The 20,960-nt window shown below is 41.7% G+C and overlaps 2 protein-coding genes across 4 annotated transcripts; one reads left to right on the top strand and one right to left on the bottom strand.

Annotated features, from left to right (window-relative positions):
- Positions 1-1,075: 1,075 nt before the first annotated feature.
- On the bottom strand, positions 1,076-13,770 carry gde1 (glycerophosphodiester phosphodiesterase 1). 3 transcript variants are annotated; one of them, XM_077605315.1, is made up of 7 exons: positions 13,654-13,770; positions 13,417-13,536; positions 10,496-10,671; positions 8,783-8,888; positions 8,566-8,658; positions 2,769-2,980; positions 1,076-2,052 (listed from the first exon to the last, which is right to left on the bottom strand). In XM_077605315.1, exons 1-7 carry the CDS (start codon positions 13,672-13,674, stop codon positions 1,905-1,907), a joined length of 876 nt encoding a protein of 291 aa, XP_077461441.1. In that variant the 5' UTR covers positions 13,675-13,770; the 3' UTR covers positions 1,076-1,904. The 3 variants fall into 3 exon arrangements, with proteins under 3 accessions (XP_077461441.1, XP_077461439.1, XP_077461440.1); XM_077605313.1 differs by having other exon boundaries at positions 13,417-13,769; XM_077605314.1 differs by lacking the exon at positions 8,566-8,658 and having other exon boundaries at positions 13,417-13,769.
- A 165-nt stretch (positions 13,771-13,935) lies between these two features.
- On the top strand, positions 13,936-20,422 carry tmem186 (transmembrane protein 186). Its single transcript, XM_077605384.1, has 2 exons — positions 13,936-14,104; positions 19,752-20,422. Exons 1-2 carry the CDS (start codon positions 14,093-14,095, stop codon positions 20,415-20,417), a joined length of 678 nt encoding a protein of 225 aa, XP_077461510.1. The 5' UTR covers positions 13,936-14,092; the 3' UTR covers positions 20,418-20,422.
- The last annotated feature ends 538 nt before the right edge of the window (positions 20,423-20,960 follow it).

Here is a 20,960-nt window from a genome sequence, read left to right as displayed (position 1 = left end):
ATTCCGAATCGATTGCCACGCTGAGTTCGCACAAGACGAATCATGCGTCAGAACTTGTAACTCGGATGATTCACAATGCATTTGTGTTACCGAATTTTTCCGGTTTACAGTGCAGTTGAATCAAGATGGCGGAAGCCGTAGTGATGGTGTGAATTTCGAGGGATTTAAATTGGAAATGTTGAACTTTTACAAAATGGTTGCTTAAAATTTAAGTGAAATTTTTTGGGGGATTTCCGGAGTTCAGGGAGGTTGTCCGGAGTCCCGGAGTTCGCGTTGCATTTCCAGAGAAACTCCTGAACTTCCGGAGTAGTTGGCAGCCCTGATAATTGGAAGCAATGTCCTGAGATTACAGCCATATTAAGCTTACAGGAAGAAAAAAAAAAAATCTATTCGCATACATTTTTCTAAGTATACTAAAGAGTCAATAAACTAACCAGCTGCAAAAGGGCCGCCTCTGAAAAAAAGGCAGGAAGAAAAAATCTTTAATGCTGCTGTTGGTAGGAGTACATATACTAGAGGTGGAAATCACCAATTTCTTGGCAATGTATTGATTATTCGGACACTTCTTGATTTGTTGCTGTTTAGTGTTTTGAAGATTTGAATAAAATTCTGAGGCAGCCCAGTAACCAAGTGGGTAGTGCGTCAGCCTCACGTTCTGAGATCAAGGGTTCGATCCCAGGACCAGACTGTCCTGCGTGGAGTTTGAATGTTCTCCGTGGGCTTCCATGGGTTTTCTCTGGGTAATCTTGTTTCCTCCCACATCTAAATTACCTCTAGGTATGAGTATGAGTAGATGTCTGCCTCTTTGTGCCCTGCGATTCGATGGCCACCAATTCTGTCTCTCCCACTTGGTGCCTGAAGTTAGCTGGGATGGGCTCCCGCACCCTCTACGACCCTTATGAGACTAAGTGGTACAGAAAATGAATGAATAAATTTCTGTTATTATCCAAGCTCCGCAGTGACTACTTTATATTGTATCTAAGTGTCAAGATAGACTGAAAAAATGAAGAAATGAGAGGGGTGTACTCACTTTTGTGAGATATTGTAAGTAACATTTCCCATAGAACAAAAGAAATATGAATCAATTAAGTCATTTTAATTTTTTTGGTTAAACATACAAGACATTTATTTTGAAAATATTTTTTAAACAAAACGAAACATCTAGAAGATGACAGTGTTGATATTTTTTTGCAGTCCATCTAATTGATTGAATCGTTGATGAACTGATGGAACAATCCAGATCGAGTGATTGTTACACTCCTAGTATAAACTGTACATATACAGTAATCCCTCGAACATCGCGGTTAATGTAGACCAGACATGGCCGTGATAATCCAAAAATTGCGAAGTAGGCTCACACCTGTTAATTTTTTTTTTTTTTTAAACTTCAGTGCTGGCTCAGTCCTAGTAGCAAGAGTGGCTTTCGGTTACGAGTTTCAGCGTGGATTTTCACATTTTTATGAACTTTAAAAAAAAATTAACATATATATATAAATAATTAATAGCATAAAAAATTGCAATAAGTTAAGTTACAATAATCGAGGATTACTGTATATAAGTACCGTATTTTCCGCACTATAAGGCGCACCATAATGCCCTAAATTGTATTAAAAGACGACAGTACGCCTTACAATCAGATGCAACTTATATATATGATCAATATTGGTTAATCATGCTATGAAATTACCTTTTACTCCATAGACGGGATGCATAACGTAACCCCCAACCACTAGTTTTATTTACTACGTCTACTGCACCTTATATTGTTGTGCGTATTATATATGGAAAGTTTTAAAATAAGCCATCTATTGACGGTGTGCCTTATAGTGTGGAAAATACGGTACTTACTAAAAAATGACACGAGGAGTTTTCTGTTTCATTTTCTGTCTGTACATGTTGGAGTGTTAATAGTGAGGATCGCAGTCTTCCACAAGGCTGTCTGTGATGTAGCTGACTTTCAGAACTTCCTGGTAGTGTTGCTTCTCAACGCCGCTGTTTACAGTCCAGGCAACCACTGCCACGCCTCTCTGGCTCCAGTATTGCACATAGTCCCTGCAAAACAAAGAAAACAGACATTGTGAATCCAGATATCATTTAACCCTTTGACTCCCAAATATATGATGGCTCTATTTCCTTCTTTTGCATAATTTTCTGATATATATACCAATATTAGCTGTGTGGGATAATTCATTCATCATTCATTCATCTTCCATACCGCGCATCCTTGAAAGAATTGCGGGGGTTGCTGGAGCCTAACCCAGCTGACTTCGGGCGAAAGGCAGACTGCACCCTAGACTGATCGCCAGTCAGTCAGTCAGTCGTAGGGCACACTGAGAGACAAACGACCATACGCACTCACAATCATACCACCACTCGCGGGAATCGAGCCCATGCCTGACCGCACCGAAGTCAGGCGAGTAAACGTCTACACTACAAGGGGGGAAAAATGACTTTTTTTTTGTTTAAAAGCCCCAAATGGTCCAGTAAAATGTTCATCCGCACTCGTCTTTTGTTTACATTTTAACAGCTGTTTTGTGGAGGGTGATTACTTCTTCAATCAGACGAGAGATGGCAGCACCTAACAGACTCTAAACATTGTTTTTCAATCCTTCAAGGTGTAGGGAGCATGGTGCTAACTTCAAAACATGTTTTGGCATCTGGTGCATTTTTGCTATTTTAGGCCTATCATGAGACTTTTAATTTTTGTAAAAATGTACATGAGGCAGTCAAAGGGTTAATGAACGGATTTCTGGCAACAAAAAACTCACTGTGAGACAAAGTTCTTTTGCACCAGAAATGCAGAAATGCCACACAGCTTCCACAGCAAGTGATGGTGGGCCCAGTCCAACACAATATCCATCAGCGTCAGCCAATGGTGTTTCCATGGTGACTTGTAACGTGGGGTGCCGTCCCCGAAGCGGCTCAGGCTCCAAGGCCGGTGAGTCAATGCGGTGACTACCAGTTGGTTAGTCTGCCTTATCTGTGTGAGGACATAGTAAGAATAAAATATTTTTTCCAACTTGAAAATGCCACCCCTTAGAAATTAGGAATGATGTAGAATAATGAAATCGTTTTATGTCAGTTAAAAGTCACTTGCTGTAGTAATATCACGTCACTTACATTTCGTCAAAAATGATTACCACCACCGGAGTTTTTATTGTTAGAAATATATAAACAGAACTGAACTGAAGTTTATATTGCTCGATAATGGGTGTTGAATGTGCCATTGTAAATGACAGGAAGTGAAAGTGCATGTAGTGTGAACTATTAATGAGACCAAAAACTGAATTCAATCTTGGTATGCCTTGGTTTTTATTACATGTGAATCGGAACAAATATATCGGGGTAAACTCTACACAGGTGGACCGACCTGGATTTGAATCTAGGTCCCACTGTGAGGCCGACGTGCTAACCACTCAGCTGCCAGGCCGCCTATACTCTGACATCTTTGTTGAAAATTAAACCAAATTGTGACAGTTTCTGTTATGGAGTAAAACCATATTTAGAACAGATTAAGTCTGTGAAATCTTGGACTGCTACTTATAATAAGCAACACTAAACTTTGTGGGGAAAAAAATGTTTGTTGTTGATTTGGTCAATAAAATACCTTGTTTACACTGTTATCTTTGTTTGTAATTCTACATTGTCTGTATTGCATTGAGTAAATAGGTCCCGCATTGTGTTTGTAAGGTTTATCATCGGAAAATAAGGGCAAGTGCAATCGTTTATAAGGGGAGCAATTGGCCGGGGTTGACAGGTATGTGCTTTTAACCTCAGAAATGTATGTGTGAATGTTGAGCTGTTATATTGGTTTCCATGGTGAAAATGAATAATTGAAATGGGTATGTATCTGTTTTTGTTAAGTTGCCTAATTATTATGCACACTCATAGTCACCTGATAGGTGGTTGTGTCTATGAGGCTATGCAGCATGGATGTTGTGGGTGAGGTGAGTGGCAAGTGAGCCTTGCCTTGACTGCTAAGTCCAGAAAGGGCCCCCCCTCAACTCTTTTAAATGCTGCTACATCAAAGTATGTATTTGCATTTGTACTTTCCTTGATCTTTCCTAAATTGGACAGTTGGAATAGTAATTTTCTAATAATACTTTCGTAACCTGACAAATTTGTATGTAGAAGCATTCATAAGAAGAGGTATCTCTATTTAAGGCCGCAAGTCGTAGTTTGCTCATGTCTCGAATACATACATTTAGAATTATGGGGTTTTGGGATTTTTTCATTTTTCAGAAATGTTTTTTGGTTGGTATCAGGAAATAAAATGGGGTGAAATGTGGCTTTCAGGAGGCAGCTTTTTTTTTTAAAGTTTTAGCATTGGAACGGGTGGAGTTAAGTGCAGTAATTTTATATGTAGGATGCTTTCACTTTAAATAAAGCAATCTCAACATAAAAGTTAGCAAGCCAGGTAAAAGACAAAAGCAGTACAGTAATCCCTTGGCATTTCGCGGTTCAACTTTCACCGCTTCACTAAATCGCAGATTTTTTTCTGGTGAATTGTTTTAATTTTTTTTAAATTTTTATTTTTTATTTTTTCAAGTTCATAAAAATGTAAAAATCCATGCTGAAACTCCCTACTAGGACTCAGCACTAAAGAAAAAAAATATATGCCGTATTTTCCGCACTATAAGGCGAACCTAAAGGCGTTCAATTTTTTCAAAAGATGACTATGTGCCTTATAATCCGGTGCGCCTTATATATGGATCAAAATTGATCCATAACAGCTCTCGCAACTACGGTAAGCAGCCGGAGACTCCATTTTCTCCCGTGCGCGGTGCAAACTGGGATATAAAGTCAACCGATATGACGGCGAGCACACTACATCGGTCTTCGCCGTCATTCCGGGTGGATTGACAAAAGAACAGAGCATTCAAAGATAGACTGCGAACTATATATTATATATGGATCAATATTGAGCCGCAACAGGTCTCGTAACTACGGCAAGCACCCGCCGAGTCCATTATCCCCCTTGGAAGACAACGCTGGACAACATACGCCACTATCTGCCAGTGGATCCTAAATGTACGTGAGAGCATGCAAGGTTCACCCACGTGAACAATATTGAGTTATTATTTGAGTTATTAATGTTATTGGGAGTATCCAAGACGGCGGCGCTCACGGGTGCAGCGGCTCTTTGCTCTCCAGTTTGGTGTTTTGTTTTCTCAGTCTTATCGTTATTTCCGAACATCTGTGAGGCAAACATTTTCTACAGTCGCCAGGATTTAATTAATCTCGGTGGGAGATGCGATATATCCATCACAACAGATTATCAACGAACCTACAATATCCCTGAGGACATCTCGAGACCACCGGGATCTCCGTGGATAGTCAGCCCACCCAGCGTACGACGGAGGCGGCGAAGGGAAAGAAAGCAAAAGCGCGGATGTCGGGCGGGCCTAGCTGCTAAGCTAAGGAAACAACCGCACAGAGCACTGCTTCCGAGTATCTTCTTGACCAACGCCAGATCCATCACTCACAAAATGGACGATTTGGAACTTCAGCTTGCTACCAACAGCTTTGTCAGGAACTGCAACATTATTCTCATCACGGAAACGTGGCTACACCCGCAAGTCCCCGATGCCGCGGTATCGCTAGCTAGCCGCACGCTACACCGGCAGGACCGAACGACAGAATCCAGAAAAAGCAGAGTGGGGGGCCTTTGCGTGTACATACACAATGACTAGTGCTGCAACAGCAGGATCATCAACACTCACTGTTCCCCTGATTTAGAGCTCATGGCAGTTCGGTGCAGGTCCTTCTATCTACCTAGGGAGCTAACGATCGTCATTGTAATGGCTGTTTACATCCCACCGGATGCTAACATTAGCACGGCACTTAGCCTCCTGCTAGCGACTGTAAACAAACAGCAGCTTGACCACCCCGATGGAGTCTTTATTGTCGCTGGTGACTTCAACAAAGCATGTTTAAAGACTGTTCTGCCTAAGTTTATCCAGTACGTGAAGTGTCACACCAGAGGAGATAAAACTCTAGACCATGTTTATTCTAACATCAAACATGCTTATAGAGCCACACCTCTCCCTCACCTTGCTGGATCCGACCATCTCTGCCTGTCCCTCACCCCCTCATACACCCCACTCCGGAGGCTAACAAGGCCACAAATAAAGATAATAAAAACATGGCCTGGGGATGCCCTTTCTCAGCTGCAGGACTGTTTTTCCCGCACCATTTGGGAACTTTTTGAACACCACAACCTCCAGGACTACACACACACTTCCGTACTTTCCTACATCAAAAACTGTACGGACACTGTCACTGTTAATAAACTTATCCTGGTTTTTCCTAACCAAAAACTCTGGATGATCAGTGAGACACAGGCACTCATCAAATGCCGTAACACCGCCTTCAGGTCAGGGGACAAGTTACAATACAGCCAAGGCAGCATATACAAGGAAAATTGAGGAGCACTTCACAGAAAATAACCCAAAGAAGATGTGGCAGGGAATACGACACATTACCAATTACAGACGCTCCCCTACTTACGAACATACAAATTACGAACATGTCTGCAAATTGCGTTTATGTCGAAAAATGTTCGTAAGTTCGATTTTGTTGCGTAAGTTGCGTAAGTGCGTGAGGGTATCGCCAGTGCGCAAAGAACCTTCTTCATTTTTATCATGAAATATCTCGTGCAGCCATTATTCAATATGGTTGGTGAAAAGCGAAATGCTTCTAGTGAGGGAGTTGCAAGGAAGAGGCAAGCCATTTCATTTGAAACGAGTGGCAATAATAACGAAGCTTGATGCGCGTGAGAGTGGTGAGCGTTGCACGGTCATACAACTTGAATCGTTCGACCGTCAGTACCATTTATAAACAGAAATAGAGCAGCAGGACCCAAATATTGAACGTTGCACAAAGTTTGCAAATCAATTGAATGATGCCATACAGTGCTACCGCATCATTTATGATGAAAAAAAGAAGAAAACTGTGCAATCGTCGTTAGATCGCTTCTTTCGGCCAGTTTCTAATACATAAATCTCTCTCTCTCTCTCTCTCTCTCTCTCTCTCTCTCTCTCTCTCTCTCTATACAGTACTGTACATATTCTCTCCATTTTATTAAATGTTTTTTTTTTCAGTACAAACCAATGCGTGTTACTTATACAAGCCTTAAACATACAAATGCACTTATATAAACCTTCAATATACTTATATAGGCCTTAAACATGAATTATAATACAAAATATAGCACTGAATCAACTTACAAACAAATTCAACTTATGAACAATCGCTCGGAACCTAACTCGTTCGTAAGTAGGGGAGTGTCTGTACAATGACAATAATGTGTCCGTTAACGCAGATGCCTCACTAGCAGAGGAACTTAACCGTTTCTTTGCCCGCTTTGAGACTGACAAATCGGATTCAGTCTCAACACATCCACCACCCTGCAGCAGTACACTGAAGCTTCAGGAACATGAAGTGAGACAGGTACTGCGGACTGTGAACACCAGGAAGGCTCCTGGCCCAGACGGAGTACCTGGGAAGGTGCTCAAAGCCTGTGCTGACCAGCTGACTGAGGTTTTCACAAAGATTTTCAATTGTTCCCTGCAACAATCAATCATCCCATCCTGCCTGATATCTGCCACCATTAGCCCTGTCCCTAAAAAGCCAACCATTGACAGCCTGAATGATTATAGGTCTGTTGCACTTACACCTGTGATCATGAAATGCTTTGAAAAGTTGGTCGCCCGCCACATCAGGGATACAATCCCTCCCTCACTTGACCCTCACCTGTTTGGTTATAGAGCAAACAGGTCCACTGAGGACGCCATCGCCGTAGCTCTACACACAGCACTGAGCCACCTGGAGCACCATGGGAACTATGTGAGAATGCTTTTCATTGACTATAGCTCAGCCTTCAACACTATAATACCGGACATTCTGGCTGACAAACTCTCCCACCTGGGACTATCCTCTTCCATCTGCTGCTGGATTTAGAACTTCTTAACCAACCGTCCACAAAATGTTAGACTTGGTCTTACACTGAGCACTGGCTCCCCTCAAGGGTGTGTACGGAGTCCTCTTCTATACTCCCTGTACACATACGACTGTACACCGACCCACCAGTCTAACTCCATCAAGTTTGACTGACCTATCTGACTATTTTGTTGACATTCCCTTGAGCGCATTACTATCTAGTGGATGCATAACGTAACCCCAGTCTCAACTGTAGACATATATAATGCGGTGTGCCTAATATATGGGAAAACATTTTGAAGTATGTAATTCATTGAGGGTGCGCCTTATCGTGTGGCAAATACGGTATATATATTTTTAAAAGTTCATAAAAATGTGAAAATCCACGCTGAAACTCGTAACTAGAAACCACTTTTACTACTAGGAGTCAGCACTGAAGAAATATTTATTTTATTTTTTTAATAGGGGTGAACATACTTCAGTTTTTCTATTATCACGGCCATGTCCATGGTCCACATTAACCGCGGAATTCGAGGGATTACTGTTTACGGAAATTACCGCCCATGTAGACAGGTTAGGAAAAAAAGAAGTCACCATCACTTGTGTGTTCAAATACCCTCTGACCTTATAGATGACCTTAGGCTCAAAGGAGCACACGATGCTGCTGTTGTACAGAATTGGATGAGTCTTGTACAAAGCTGAAAGAGCTGCAGCTGCCTGTCAGGAAAGGATGCCGCATAGTGGTCTGAGCTTTTTCAGAAATTTCTTATAGGGGAGACTGTGTGTTCAACAGTAGCTTTTCAACATTATCTAGGTAAATGGTCGTTATTTTACAGAGCACCTTGTCTGGATGTCCTTTCACATCAAAGTATATGCTGAGCTTTAGTTTGATGCATTCGTCCACTGCCTGCGTCAGTGTTGGAATCTTTTCACCAGCAAATGTGTCCCTGGTAACGCAAGACACTGGTGTTATAAACAGCAAGGATTACAATGGTGAACACAATTTATAGTCAAGTCTGACAGTTCTTTTTTTAACGCAGTTTTGGGTGTGGGACCCTTAACTTATCTCAGTTTTTCTTTATCATGCCATTTATCAATAGGATCAGTTTTCTTCTAGAAAATACAGTATCAAAGGTATGAAACATGTTGATCAAATGCATTTCAGCGGAGAGAAATGTATTTTAAAATGTGTAGAAAACTGTCAATAAAAATGAATGTTTTGAAGTACCCAAAATTACTGTGAGCAAACATGTTTGAGTGGCAGAACTGTCTAGCCAATCAAATGCGAGTATTTCAGTCTCTTTGCTCGTGAAGTGGGTTATATACCCAGTTTCTTGGGTGATTGTTGTGAGGTTCTTTGTACAGATTTTGCTGGAGGAAAAACAAAGAAATGGTGAATACTGTGAATGTTATTCCACTATTTGTTGCTGTAGATTGGGCTATATTAGTTGTGGCCGTACTACTTTGCTTCCAGTCATGTAGTTTGATGTTCAGATAAAATGGTCTCATAAAGCCTCTTCTCAAAACAAATTGCACTATCGTTCCTGCCCTTAATACTACAATTACTTGATAGTATTTATTCTATACTGTTACTGCTTTGGATTAACACATTTGTCTATATGTGTATGTATCTAAAGTGACAAGTGAAGTTCACCCATGAGGGTTGAATAAAGGACTCTCCTCTCCTACTCCATTCAATTCTGGGCCTTTCTCATCTTTTTAAGTTGGAGAACTCAAACAATTGGTGGCTAACCAAATACTTTTTTTTCATTCATTCATTTTCTGAATCACTTTATCCTCACTGGGGTCACGGGGGGTGCTAGAGCCTATCCCAGCTGACTCCGGGCTATCGGTGGGGGACACTGGTGGCCAGCTGATCATAGGGCACAAGGAGACGGACAACAATTCACACTCACACCCATACCTGCGGGCAATTTAAACTGTAACCAAATACTTTTCTCCAAACATGTAAGAATGTTACATGATTCATCGCCACATTGATTTTTTTGTCGTTTTCTTCTGATTCCCACTCTGATTATTCTCCCAATGATGATGCTAAATTTGAAGGTTGTCTTGGCTCGGCTCAGTTATCCCTCTCTGAACTTCTAGCACACAACTTGAAAAAGTTTGATCACTTCCACTATCTGAGTTAAGAACCTCATCTGGCATTTCATTTTTTCAAGAAGCTCAAAACTGAAAAGCCTGCAGCCTTCTCTGGAGTTCTGACACATCATGGGACTAGTCCATAAACTACCTCCAGCATAAATGAGCGTGGCTATAAGTGGCGTCACTTTAGCTCCAAAATCACATCGCTTATGAACGGTGCTATTTTCTGTGTCAGAACATTGTCTTCTCCGTTGTAGCAGTTTTAAGAAATGCGCTGTTTGCATATTTAGGTTATTTGAGCAACCATCTTTCACATGATGGTCTTTCTACTTGGTCTTGCCCAATTCTTTATCATATGAATTTGTTTTATATTGAAATATAAATTATATATTAAATAAATACAAAAGACAAACAATAACAAGTTGTTTTATTCACATCTTAATTTTACCTGAGTCGGTGTTTAGCAGCTGCATCCAATTTACCCAAATCAGCAAATTTCATTTGACTGAGCAGGCCTGATCCATTTGTGGTCCGATCCACACTCTCGTCATGCATCAGAATTGCAACTCCATCTGCAGAGAACTCCAAGTCAAGTTCCACTCCTGAAGCCCCGTTCTTTCTGGCCTGCATGATAGAAATAATAACCAAAGTCCAGGAAAGTGTATACAGTAATACCTTGAGATAAGAGCTTAATGTGTTCCGGGACAGAGCTCGTATGTCAATTTACTCTTAAATCAAAATTTCCCATAGAAAATAACTAAATACAAATTAATACGTTCCCATCCTCTGAAAAAAATAACAAAACAGGATATTACAATAGAAAAATCATTTTTATTTGTTCTAATTCACCACCTACTCAAAGTAACAAATACCTATCGAGTGGTTATTATCTTCAATACTAAAATGTGACATTACTCAGTCTTACCGCAAAGTGTGTGGACGAGAGAGAAAGAACGAGAGAAAGGACAGGAGTGGGGGAGACTTTTTGCACCGGTGAATTGTAATATAAAATAAACAAATTTAAAACTTGGATTACGATGCAGAAACACTCAGGAATAAGTTTAATCTAACCTTACACTAAACTTAATTCTAATTTCGTTTTACATCTTTATACCCTCTCCTGTTTGCCACGCCTCCACCCTCAGGTTCACTATCGAAGAGCTGTTTGCTGTTGTATCCCCTTCAAAATATTCCGAAAATGATGCACACAAATGTCCTCACAATAGGATAACGCACGACCACTTGCCAACGAGAAGTACCCACCAGTCCAACTACATCATCATTTTTGCTGATGACACCACTGTGGTTGGACTCATCTCAGAAGGGAATGAGGCGGCCTATAGAGACGAGGTCAACAAACTGTCTTCGTGGTGCTCGATGAACAACCTCACACTGAACAACACAAAAACTAAATAAATAATCCTGGACTTCCGCAAACAGAGCACAGATCTGGCCCCACTCCTCATAAATGGAGTTCGTGTAGACAGGGTCCAGTCCTTTAAATTCCTGGGGGTCCACGTCACGGGCAAGCTCTCCTGGTCCACAAACACCACGGCAGTAGTGAAGAAGGCCCAGAAACGACTCCATTTCCTGAGGGTACTCAGGAGGAACAACTTGGACACTAAGCTTCTGGTAACCTTCTATAAAGCCACTGTGGAGAGCATCCTGGCATACGGCATCACAGTGTGGTACGCTGGAAGCACGGCAGCAGACAAAAAGGCCATGCAGAGAGTGATCAACACTGCCCAGAGGATCGTCGGCTGCTCTCTGCCCTCACTGGAAGATATTGCCAGCCCTTGGTACCTCAGCAGAGCCGGGAACATTGTTGGGGACCCGGACCACCCTGGTCACGACCTGTTCCAGCTGCTTCCCTCTGGCAGGCGCTACCGGTCTCACAAGGCACGGACAAAGAGGCTTAAGGACAGCTTCTTTCCCAAAGCCATCAGGACTCTAAATTGCAGTAGCACGACACACAATCCCCTCTGTGTAACAACTTTGGGGTGAGGAAACATGAAGGACGTTGGGCGGCGATCTGCCTCCTGCTGGCTGACTGAAGGTAAGTAGGCAGACAGTGGGAGGTAAGTGATCCATTTTATTCTTTGTTGGCATCGGTGAGGCAAACCTTTTCGCAGCCGCCGGGAGTTGGTTGCGCTCGGGAGGTGATGCGATGTATCCATCACGGCAGAATGCCAGCAAGTCTGAAACTATCACTTGGTTGGGCTCTTGCCTGAGAAAAGCGCACTTTGTGGAGAAGCACTTTCAAATTCGTCATACCCAGCTGGGTATGATGACAATTAGGCTTTTGTCTAGTCAATGATGATGACAAGCCTAAGTCTGATTTTTATTTATTTTTTTAGTCTTGAATTAGCGATCGCTCCACCAACGGAAGCTAACAGGCTAGGGGGGAACTTAAAAAATGCAACGCTCCGCTCAGTGCTCGCAGAGACATTACAAAGAGGGAGTTGCGACCAAAGATATTACACGAGGAGTTGCGAGGGAGAGAGCCAGTGCCCCTGATGTTTTTATGAGCAGCCAATGAGAAGTAATATATACTACTCATATTAGTGATCGCTCAGGCATTCGTGCTGAGTGACGGAAAAAAACACTGAAAAAAATGCAACGCTCCCCCAGTGCTCGTAGATATCTGTTATACACGAAAGAGATGCGGTAAAAAAGACAGTGCGCTACAATGATAAACAGCCTTTCATGTCTTGGCCACCTGGCTTTTTCGCATCTCGAAATTGTTCTCGTATCTAGAGATAATTATTTGCTCGAAATTTTACTCGTACCTCGAAATACTCGTATGTAGGGGTGCTCGTACGTCGAGGTACCACTGTATATGAAATCCAAATCCAGCGAAACTTCCTGCTTCTCCATGCCTCAGAATCGAGTGTATCCCAGTTTTTTTGAAAATTATCAAACCAGCCACGACTCACTTTGAAGGGTTCAGTTGGTGTCGAAGAGTCCCCCTTTTTAGATGCTTGCTTTGCTTTCCAGTCTAGGTAGATTCCACTGGCTTTTTCACATATTATCGACTCGGTCACGCTATCTCCCGCTAACTGTTGATCTTTTATCCATATTAAAGGAATTGCGTACTTGGCCAGCTGGCTGTCTCGTATACTCGTATCTCAAGGAAAATATGTGCTTGGAATTTTACTTGTATCTCAAATTTGTCGTATGTTGGGGCACTCGTATGTCAAGGTATTACTGTAGTTACAAGACGTGCCTGAGTTTCAGCAAGAAATGGTTGCCGGATGGGTACGTAAAACACGTCCAATTAAAAAAAAGACCCTCGTTCATGATAAGTCGTTTCATTTATAAAACTCAATTCCGTGGTTAGAACCCACCCCATTTCTAACCCAATATTACCAGCCGGATTGCCGCAATCGTGTTTTCTGGTGCGTCGTGCCCGCCTCCCCGGTGAGCGATCACGGACACCTTCCCGGATCCGGCCGAGTGAAGCACTTGTCGGGCTCGGCTGGCTGGCAGCTGCGGGAAGCGGAACATGGCGAGGAAGAGGTAAAGGCAGCCGGTAAGGACTCCGGAACACGTTGGACTGCGAGTGGCAAGGAGAACCACCACGAACACAACCGAGTAAAGCGAGACCTCATCACCGAGCTGCAACATATCGCCAACGGTCTGGAAGTATCTCGACCGTTCGATGTGAGCCGGCACGTCTACCTCCGCAGTCTGTGTCAGCGTCACATCCGCAAGTCGTTAATTGATGTCACTAGCCAACATAAAACAATGTCATGAATAATAAATGTGTTCAATAAACATGTACTGAAATGTAAAATTTATTGGGACTATTGTTTTGGAAGATAAAATAAGGAAGTATTAAACAGTTGTCGGCTGTTGTCATCTACACTAGGGGCAGCAGTGAGCATTTACATTGTTTTGCGAACCGCTTTCACTTCTCACGAGGAGCGTAAACATTTCCGGGTTTTTTTCGTGCCCGTTTGCTAATAGCCTGCTATGCAATTTCAATACTATACAACTTAAATTCCTTAGCAACTATTATTTATTCAGCCTGTTGAGTGCCCCGATGCCTGGTTTGGTGAGAAACTTGCTTATTTGTAAATCAGTACTTTTGTGTAATGATTTAGTCTTGCGTTTTGACAGTGTAGAAAGATGAATGATCTATTCAAGCAAAGTATGATTTTTTTTTTAACTTACAATATCAGATTTTATGTGGAGAAAAACAAAAAATTAAAACATTCTTCTGCACATCAAGTTTATTCCTCATTTACTTAGGCTTGTTTTGATCCCCTTAATTATACTAAATCTCGAATATTAAGAAAAATAATCGTCTTAATATGTCCTCAGATCTTATTGTGATTTTTGTTTGATGTAAACCCAGCCTTGAAGTTGAAGAAACTAATTTTCTTTTTACCATTTAATCAATATTTATATATAATATTTCAATTATAGATTGACCGATTATTCGGGCCGAAATTTAGACATTTGACATATATCGGTATGATTCATTCATTTTCTGATTTATCCTCACAAAGTTCGCGGGGGGTGCTGGAGGCAATCCCAGCTAACTTCGGGCACGAGGCAGTGGACACCTTGAATTGGTGGTACACGCTCACGTGAACTCATACTTATGGGCAATTTTGAGTGTTCAATCAGCCTACCCTCCATGTCTTTGGAGTGTGGAAGGGAACCGCAGTAACAGGAGAAAACTCACGAAGGCCCAGGGAGTACATGCAAACTCCACACAGGAGGACTTACCTGGATTCGAACCCAGGACACCAGAAATGTGAGGCTGACGCGCTACCCACTCAACCTCCGGACCACTGAATATCGGTATCGGCTGTTTTTTTTTTTATCTGACCGGCCAAAATGAAGAAATCAATTTAAAACTTGGTTATTTCGGCTCTGCGGTCAAGCCAGCGAACGTTTTTATTCTCGTGGTCAAATTAGTATTCAAAGAATTACAATTAATCAATTTAAAACACCCCAGACCAGTGGTGTGGCAGTTGACTTCCGTGTGCTCGTAGTGATTTTAAACCCTCAAAAGAAACAACACCATATAGCTTGAGCCTCTCGCGGCCTGGCCAACTGGCTATCTCAAATGCTGGTATATCAAAAATTTTCACGTATCTCAAGGTAAATATTAGCTCGGCATTTTTCTCGTATCTCAAATTCTTCGTATGTCGGGGCACTCGTATGTCAAGGTATTACTGTATTTGGTGAATCCCTGAACAGCCCGGCGTCTGTTTTATTAGATAGCATATTTACTGTACTGTAAATCAAGATTATTTCATAAACGCCAGCCAAGGTTGGTCAAAGCCAGGGGTTGGCAATAATTGGTAGGAAATGATTGCAATATTATTCCATAAATATATTTTCAGTTGAGCTTTTGCGATGTAAATATATTTGGCATCGTCCATCTCGATGCTGTCAGCATGAAACCACCTGTGGCATCTGCCACACTGAATCTGTTAAAAGGGGAAAATATTAATCTATTTTCTACATCTCATCTAAATTTTTGAACCGCTTTATCTCACGAGGGTTGTGCTGGGTGCTGGACCCTATCCCAGTTGACTTCAGGCCAGAGGCGGGGGACACCCTGAATTGGTGGCCAGCCAATTGCAGGGCACAAGGAGACAAACAACCATTTACGCTCACACTCATACCTAGGGGCAATTTAGATTGTTCAATCAACCTACCATACATGTCTTTTGAATGTGGGAGGAACCCGGAGAAAATCCACGCAGGCCCAGGGCGAACATGTAAACTCCACACAGGTGGACTGACCTGGATTTGAATCCAGGTCCCCCTTTGTGAGGCCGACGCGCTAACCACTGGGTCGCCCCCTATTTTCTACATGATTTAGTCAAATAATTTCTTACCGAGTTAGTAATGAGAGGTCCTGGTCCAAGTGGCTTGTTGCTAAACCACATGGCACAATTACAATCTGGATCAGGCACTAACATGCAATGCTGTATGAAGAAAGGAAGTAGTACAATAATAATATATAACCAGGAATGTTCTTAAATACCTGAACCTTTTTGAATTTGCAGCCCAAAAATTTGGCATTTTTGCGCCATATTCTTCCGTGTGGTCGAAAATGACAGCGTAGGGATGTGTGGGAAGTTTTCCATACGAGCCTTTGCAATCTAAATGACACCTTAGACATGACTTGATCACTGATTTATTATCTGAATACAATTATTCTCAAACATGAGAAATGCACATTTCTTTTTCTAAATTAGGTTTTGATTCATTTTACCATAATGAGGATCACGCCACAGCTTTTTTGACCTCAATAAAGCATTATCAAACTTAGTTTTGCTCGTGCTGTCTTAAAAAAATACGCTAGTGCCAAGCCTAACATACGCTAGCAGCTAGCATAACATACGCTAGTGGCTAGCATATAGGTACGCTAGCGGCTAGCATAAAGGTATGCTAGCGGCTAGCATATAGGTACGCTAGTGGCTAGCATAACATAGACATGCCAGCGGCTAGCATATCATAGGTACGCTAGCGGCTAGCATAACATACAATAGCCTAGTGTCATGCTAGCGCCTTATCGGACAAGGCGTCCGATGTATTGACATAAAACAGAAAATATACCCGCAAATGAGACTGCGCCCTATCACACGGTGCGTTTTATAGGTGTGAAAATACGTTAATTTGTATTTAGTTCATTTCTATGGGAAACGTTGATTTGAGATACAAGTAAATCGACATACCAACTCGGTCCCGGAACGCATTAAGCTCGTGTAAAATTGTAGATTTAATCATGCGTATGTACGTCATGGTAATCCAAAATAACAATATTAAAAGCTAAACAACATTTTGGAAATAAGATGTTTTAATAACAGTACTGAACATTGGCATGCAGGGTGGACATCATATTTTTGATTTGCTCTGAATTTACACACCTATAGGGCGGTACTCGGCCATTTGGTCGCCGGCCTTTTGGTCGCCAGATGTTTGGTCGCCCGGAAGGTATTGATAATTACCATTTAAAATTGTTGCTCAAATTCCCTAAATACAAACTGCGAATTATTATTTAGTCATACTTAATGCCTTTTTTAATTATTAGGCTAAAGAAAAGCTCCAACTTTTATTGTGTTTTGTTGGAGAACTTGTTAAGACCCTGACTGACGTCCCTTCCTAAGGGGACAACTCATGTACATACAAACTCTTATACACTCACACGTCCGCTCAGTGAAACTGCTCAGGGCCATTGTTGGCTTTTATTGATGCGTAGACCGTGTTGTTTTACCTTGTTTTGTCGGCGGACTTTTGGTTGCTGGACGTTTGGTCGCCCGTTGTTTGGGTCCGGGCGATCAAACGTCCCCAACCAAAAGTCCGGCGACCAAACGGCCGGTCACGCTATAGGGCGCACCCAAAAGTCTAAAATTTTCTCTAAAATGGTCGATGCGCCCAATCGGTCGGTGCGCCTTGTCTGTTCACTAAATTCAATTTTTGTATGGCCCTGACCGCTTGAGTGACTGGTTTTATTTCTTGCCGGCACGCTACTTATTGCGATCAACGCAGCGGACGTTCACTCTAAAAATAGCCTCCCCACGCATTCCAAGCATTACGGTAAATCGATTCAAAACATCCCAGGGGAGTGGCAAGGCGTTTGACTTCCCTGTGCTCGCAGCGCTTTTAACGTTGTTCGGTGGCCTTTGCGACTGTACTGTCTAACTTGTAACTATGTGTAACTATGCCTTTCCTGTATCTGCATTCTCACCCTCTTGCTACTGTCACAATGAAATTTCCCGAATACGGGATAAATAAATTTATCCAATCCAATCCAAAAACACTCCCAATACTCAAAGAAACAGCGTATTAGAGCTATACAGAGGAAATGCCCGAGGTAAATGACAACATATTGCGGGTGTGAACACTTGGAAAACGGACTGAAGCAATGGATCGAACACAACTTTGCTAACGGATGGCCAACAAGTAGTTCGGTCAGGCAGCGTCGCACGAGTTCCGTGAATTTGGAATGAATGGTCGATGCCGATATAATAGCGAGGAGAATCAAAGGCTTGGAGTGATGCATGTCACGAGTTACAATTGATTGTGGATTACTGGGCTCAAGTGTCGGCCAGCACTGTTTGAGCTTTCGCCAAAGCTGGAATCAAGTTCCCAGAATACACAACTCTGACTGACAGTGGAGCCTAGCATGTTGAACGCCGAACTCTTTATATCAGAGAGTACCTTTTACCTCAATAAAGCATTATCAAACTTAGTTTTGCTCGTGCCTTCTTTAAAAAAAAAACACGCTAGTGGCTAGCCTAACTTACGCCAGCAGCTAGCAGTGACCTGACCTTAGATAAGCGGAATGAGCGAAATGGGATGAAATAATTTTTGCACTTATACGTCAAATGAACATCACTTCAAATATTCGTTATCAGCCTTTTCTAATAACTAATAATCAGTATCGGTCCTGAAAAACCCATATCGGTTAACCACTAAATTTACTGCAGCGTAATAGCGGTAATTGTGCACATAAATTTAGCATTAAAAAACAAGGCTAGAGCTAGACTAGAGGGTGATATCTGCTTTACGTCTTACTAGAAAGCCCTGACCACCAGAGGCGATGTTGCCCTATGGCAATATTGAAATGATCAAACAGTGGTTTTAGGTATGTTAATATTACACAGCTGTTAGTTTACCTTTGAAAGATATTCCATAAAAGTGATGATGGTTTTGACTTTAGCCCAGCCATCCACAAATCATCACATAACTCACCTGGCGCTGCCTGCCAGTGTTTTTATAACTATATTTGCAATCGCACATTGATCGCTCCCAAGCCGTCCGCCTTACATTCGCGGAAACTACGCGTTCTTTTTTTTTTACTTGTCGAAGCTGATTTTCCAGCTCCCTCCAATTGCGAACCAAAAAAATGATGGCTGAATCGAGGGTTCGGCTTATATGCGCATAAAAAAACGACATGCACGAAACTCCAAGTTGACTCCGCCATGGCACGGCGGCGTCACGGCAAAATGGCACCGTGACATCATGACGCAATGGCGTCGTGACACGCAAGCGACTGCCCCTGATAAGGTCATTTATTTCAAAATAGAGAAAAGATAAACAGATAAAACGCTAAACAAAAATTTATTTTGACGTCTATGAATGAAATTCAAGAAAAAAACGTATTTTGCATAATACATGGAAAAACTCACGTTCCCGTCAATGCTCGCTCGGGGCACAGCCATCTTACCTAGGTCCCGGGGGAGCCATCTTATCTAGGGCGCTGCTATCTAACCCTTGTTAAACGTGGTAAAAAAAAATAATAATTTCTGTAATTAGAAAGCATCAGGTTCTCATCAAGATAGACTTATTTCTTTTATCGAATTGAATGATTTGATATTTTGCATTTACAAAAACAGGCATATTAACTTGTGATATTTACCCTAATAGTATGCTTTTGATTCATATAGTATCTCAGAAATACCACTTTTCATGATTTTTCTTAAGATTTTCCCTACAAAGTAACAGATTTGCACTCCCTATTGAAAACCATGAATATGGCAGTGAAAATTGGGAATCAGAGGGCGGGAAATTTTAAGGCAATTTTAAGGGTGCAGCTTATAACCGCGGGTGACTTATATGCGAGTAAATACAGTAAGTTTGCCCTGAAGATGTGAAAATATGGTATATAGGAGTATTGCAACACTTGATTTTGAAAAGATGTTTCTAATTAATTCTTATGGTTCCTCCACCAGATCTGGTCAGTGTCAACAGGCAGGTTTATGCCCTGCTTCCTGCCCTGCTTGAGAAGATCATGCTGGCTCACCATTGCTTCATCTTTTGGGGTGCGGCCTTCTGCATTCAAGCTCGCTACCCTGATATATGGCTCTAATGGATCCCTTACTCCTCAAATCACTGCCTCTGTCAGGTATTCGGACTTGTCCACACAGAAGTATGACATGATTTATAAATTTCATCACATAAAGCTCTTCAGAGTTGTATCAAGACTAAAATTACTCCAAACTGGGACCACTGTGATTATCCTCCCACCTGTTTACACTTTGTACCTAATGGGAGACGTATCCCTCGTTCTTGTCAACTACTCAACAGCAATGGCTCTGTTTGCTGGTGTTATGTTGTACACAGCTAGCCACTTCTTCAGGAGGGTTGTTGGAATGATGTACCTGGATTCGTCCGATAGTATCCTCAAACTGTCCCACCTGACTTTTTGGGGGAGGCGTAATGACATCTACATGCCTGTGTCAGACATCATGACCATTGGGGACACTGGGGATTCACCAAATGAGACCATCCTAAAGCTCAAGCGATATAGCTCTCCTCAGACTTTTTATTTCTCCACACGTTTTGGACAAGTAGTTGACAAAAAACGTTTTCAGAAAGTCTTTGGTAGTATGAGTTGACATTTGTTTTGAATGTTCAACCATCTTACCATGCATGTTTTTGGGAGGTGAGAGGAAACCGTGGTACCCCTGGAGAAAACACGGGGAGAACAAGCAAACCACACACAGGAAAGTGAAACTCCAGCAGAGATCTTTTCCTTGAGGTCAGTGTAATGTGGACATGCTACCTAAATTGGTCTGTTTCATAACAGAAGTTATTACTTTTTCATGTTAAATTCCTTCCATTAGAAATTAATAATGTGGTATCAAAATTAAAGTATTATAATGTTCAATGTGTTTGTAGTAGGATAGAATTTTGCCGAATAATACTGAAAGGCATTCTTGATATGTAGTGTTTCAACGATTGAATATATTACCAACAATCCAACAAAAGAAATAAGCGGCTGTTATTTTTTTATAGACATAAAACTGCTCTGTCAATATGTGTTGTAACAAAAATAAAAATTACAATCCTGCTCATGTTGTTATGGAATGATGTTGCCAAGAAGTCCATTGTGGATTGTCACATTAAATGCTAGCCTTCCACATCAGTCACATATACTT

The sequence above is a fragment of the Stigmatopora argus genome, chromosome 7 (assembly GCF_051989625.1).
Source record: "Stigmatopora argus isolate UIUO_Sarg chromosome 7, RoL_Sarg_1.0, whole genome shotgun sequence".
Lineage (NCBI taxonomy): Eukaryota > Metazoa > Chordata > Actinopteri > Syngnathiformes > Syngnathidae > Stigmatopora > Stigmatopora argus.
Note: the sequence above shows the minus strand (reverse complement) of the source record. Positions and strands in the feature narration are given on the sequence as shown.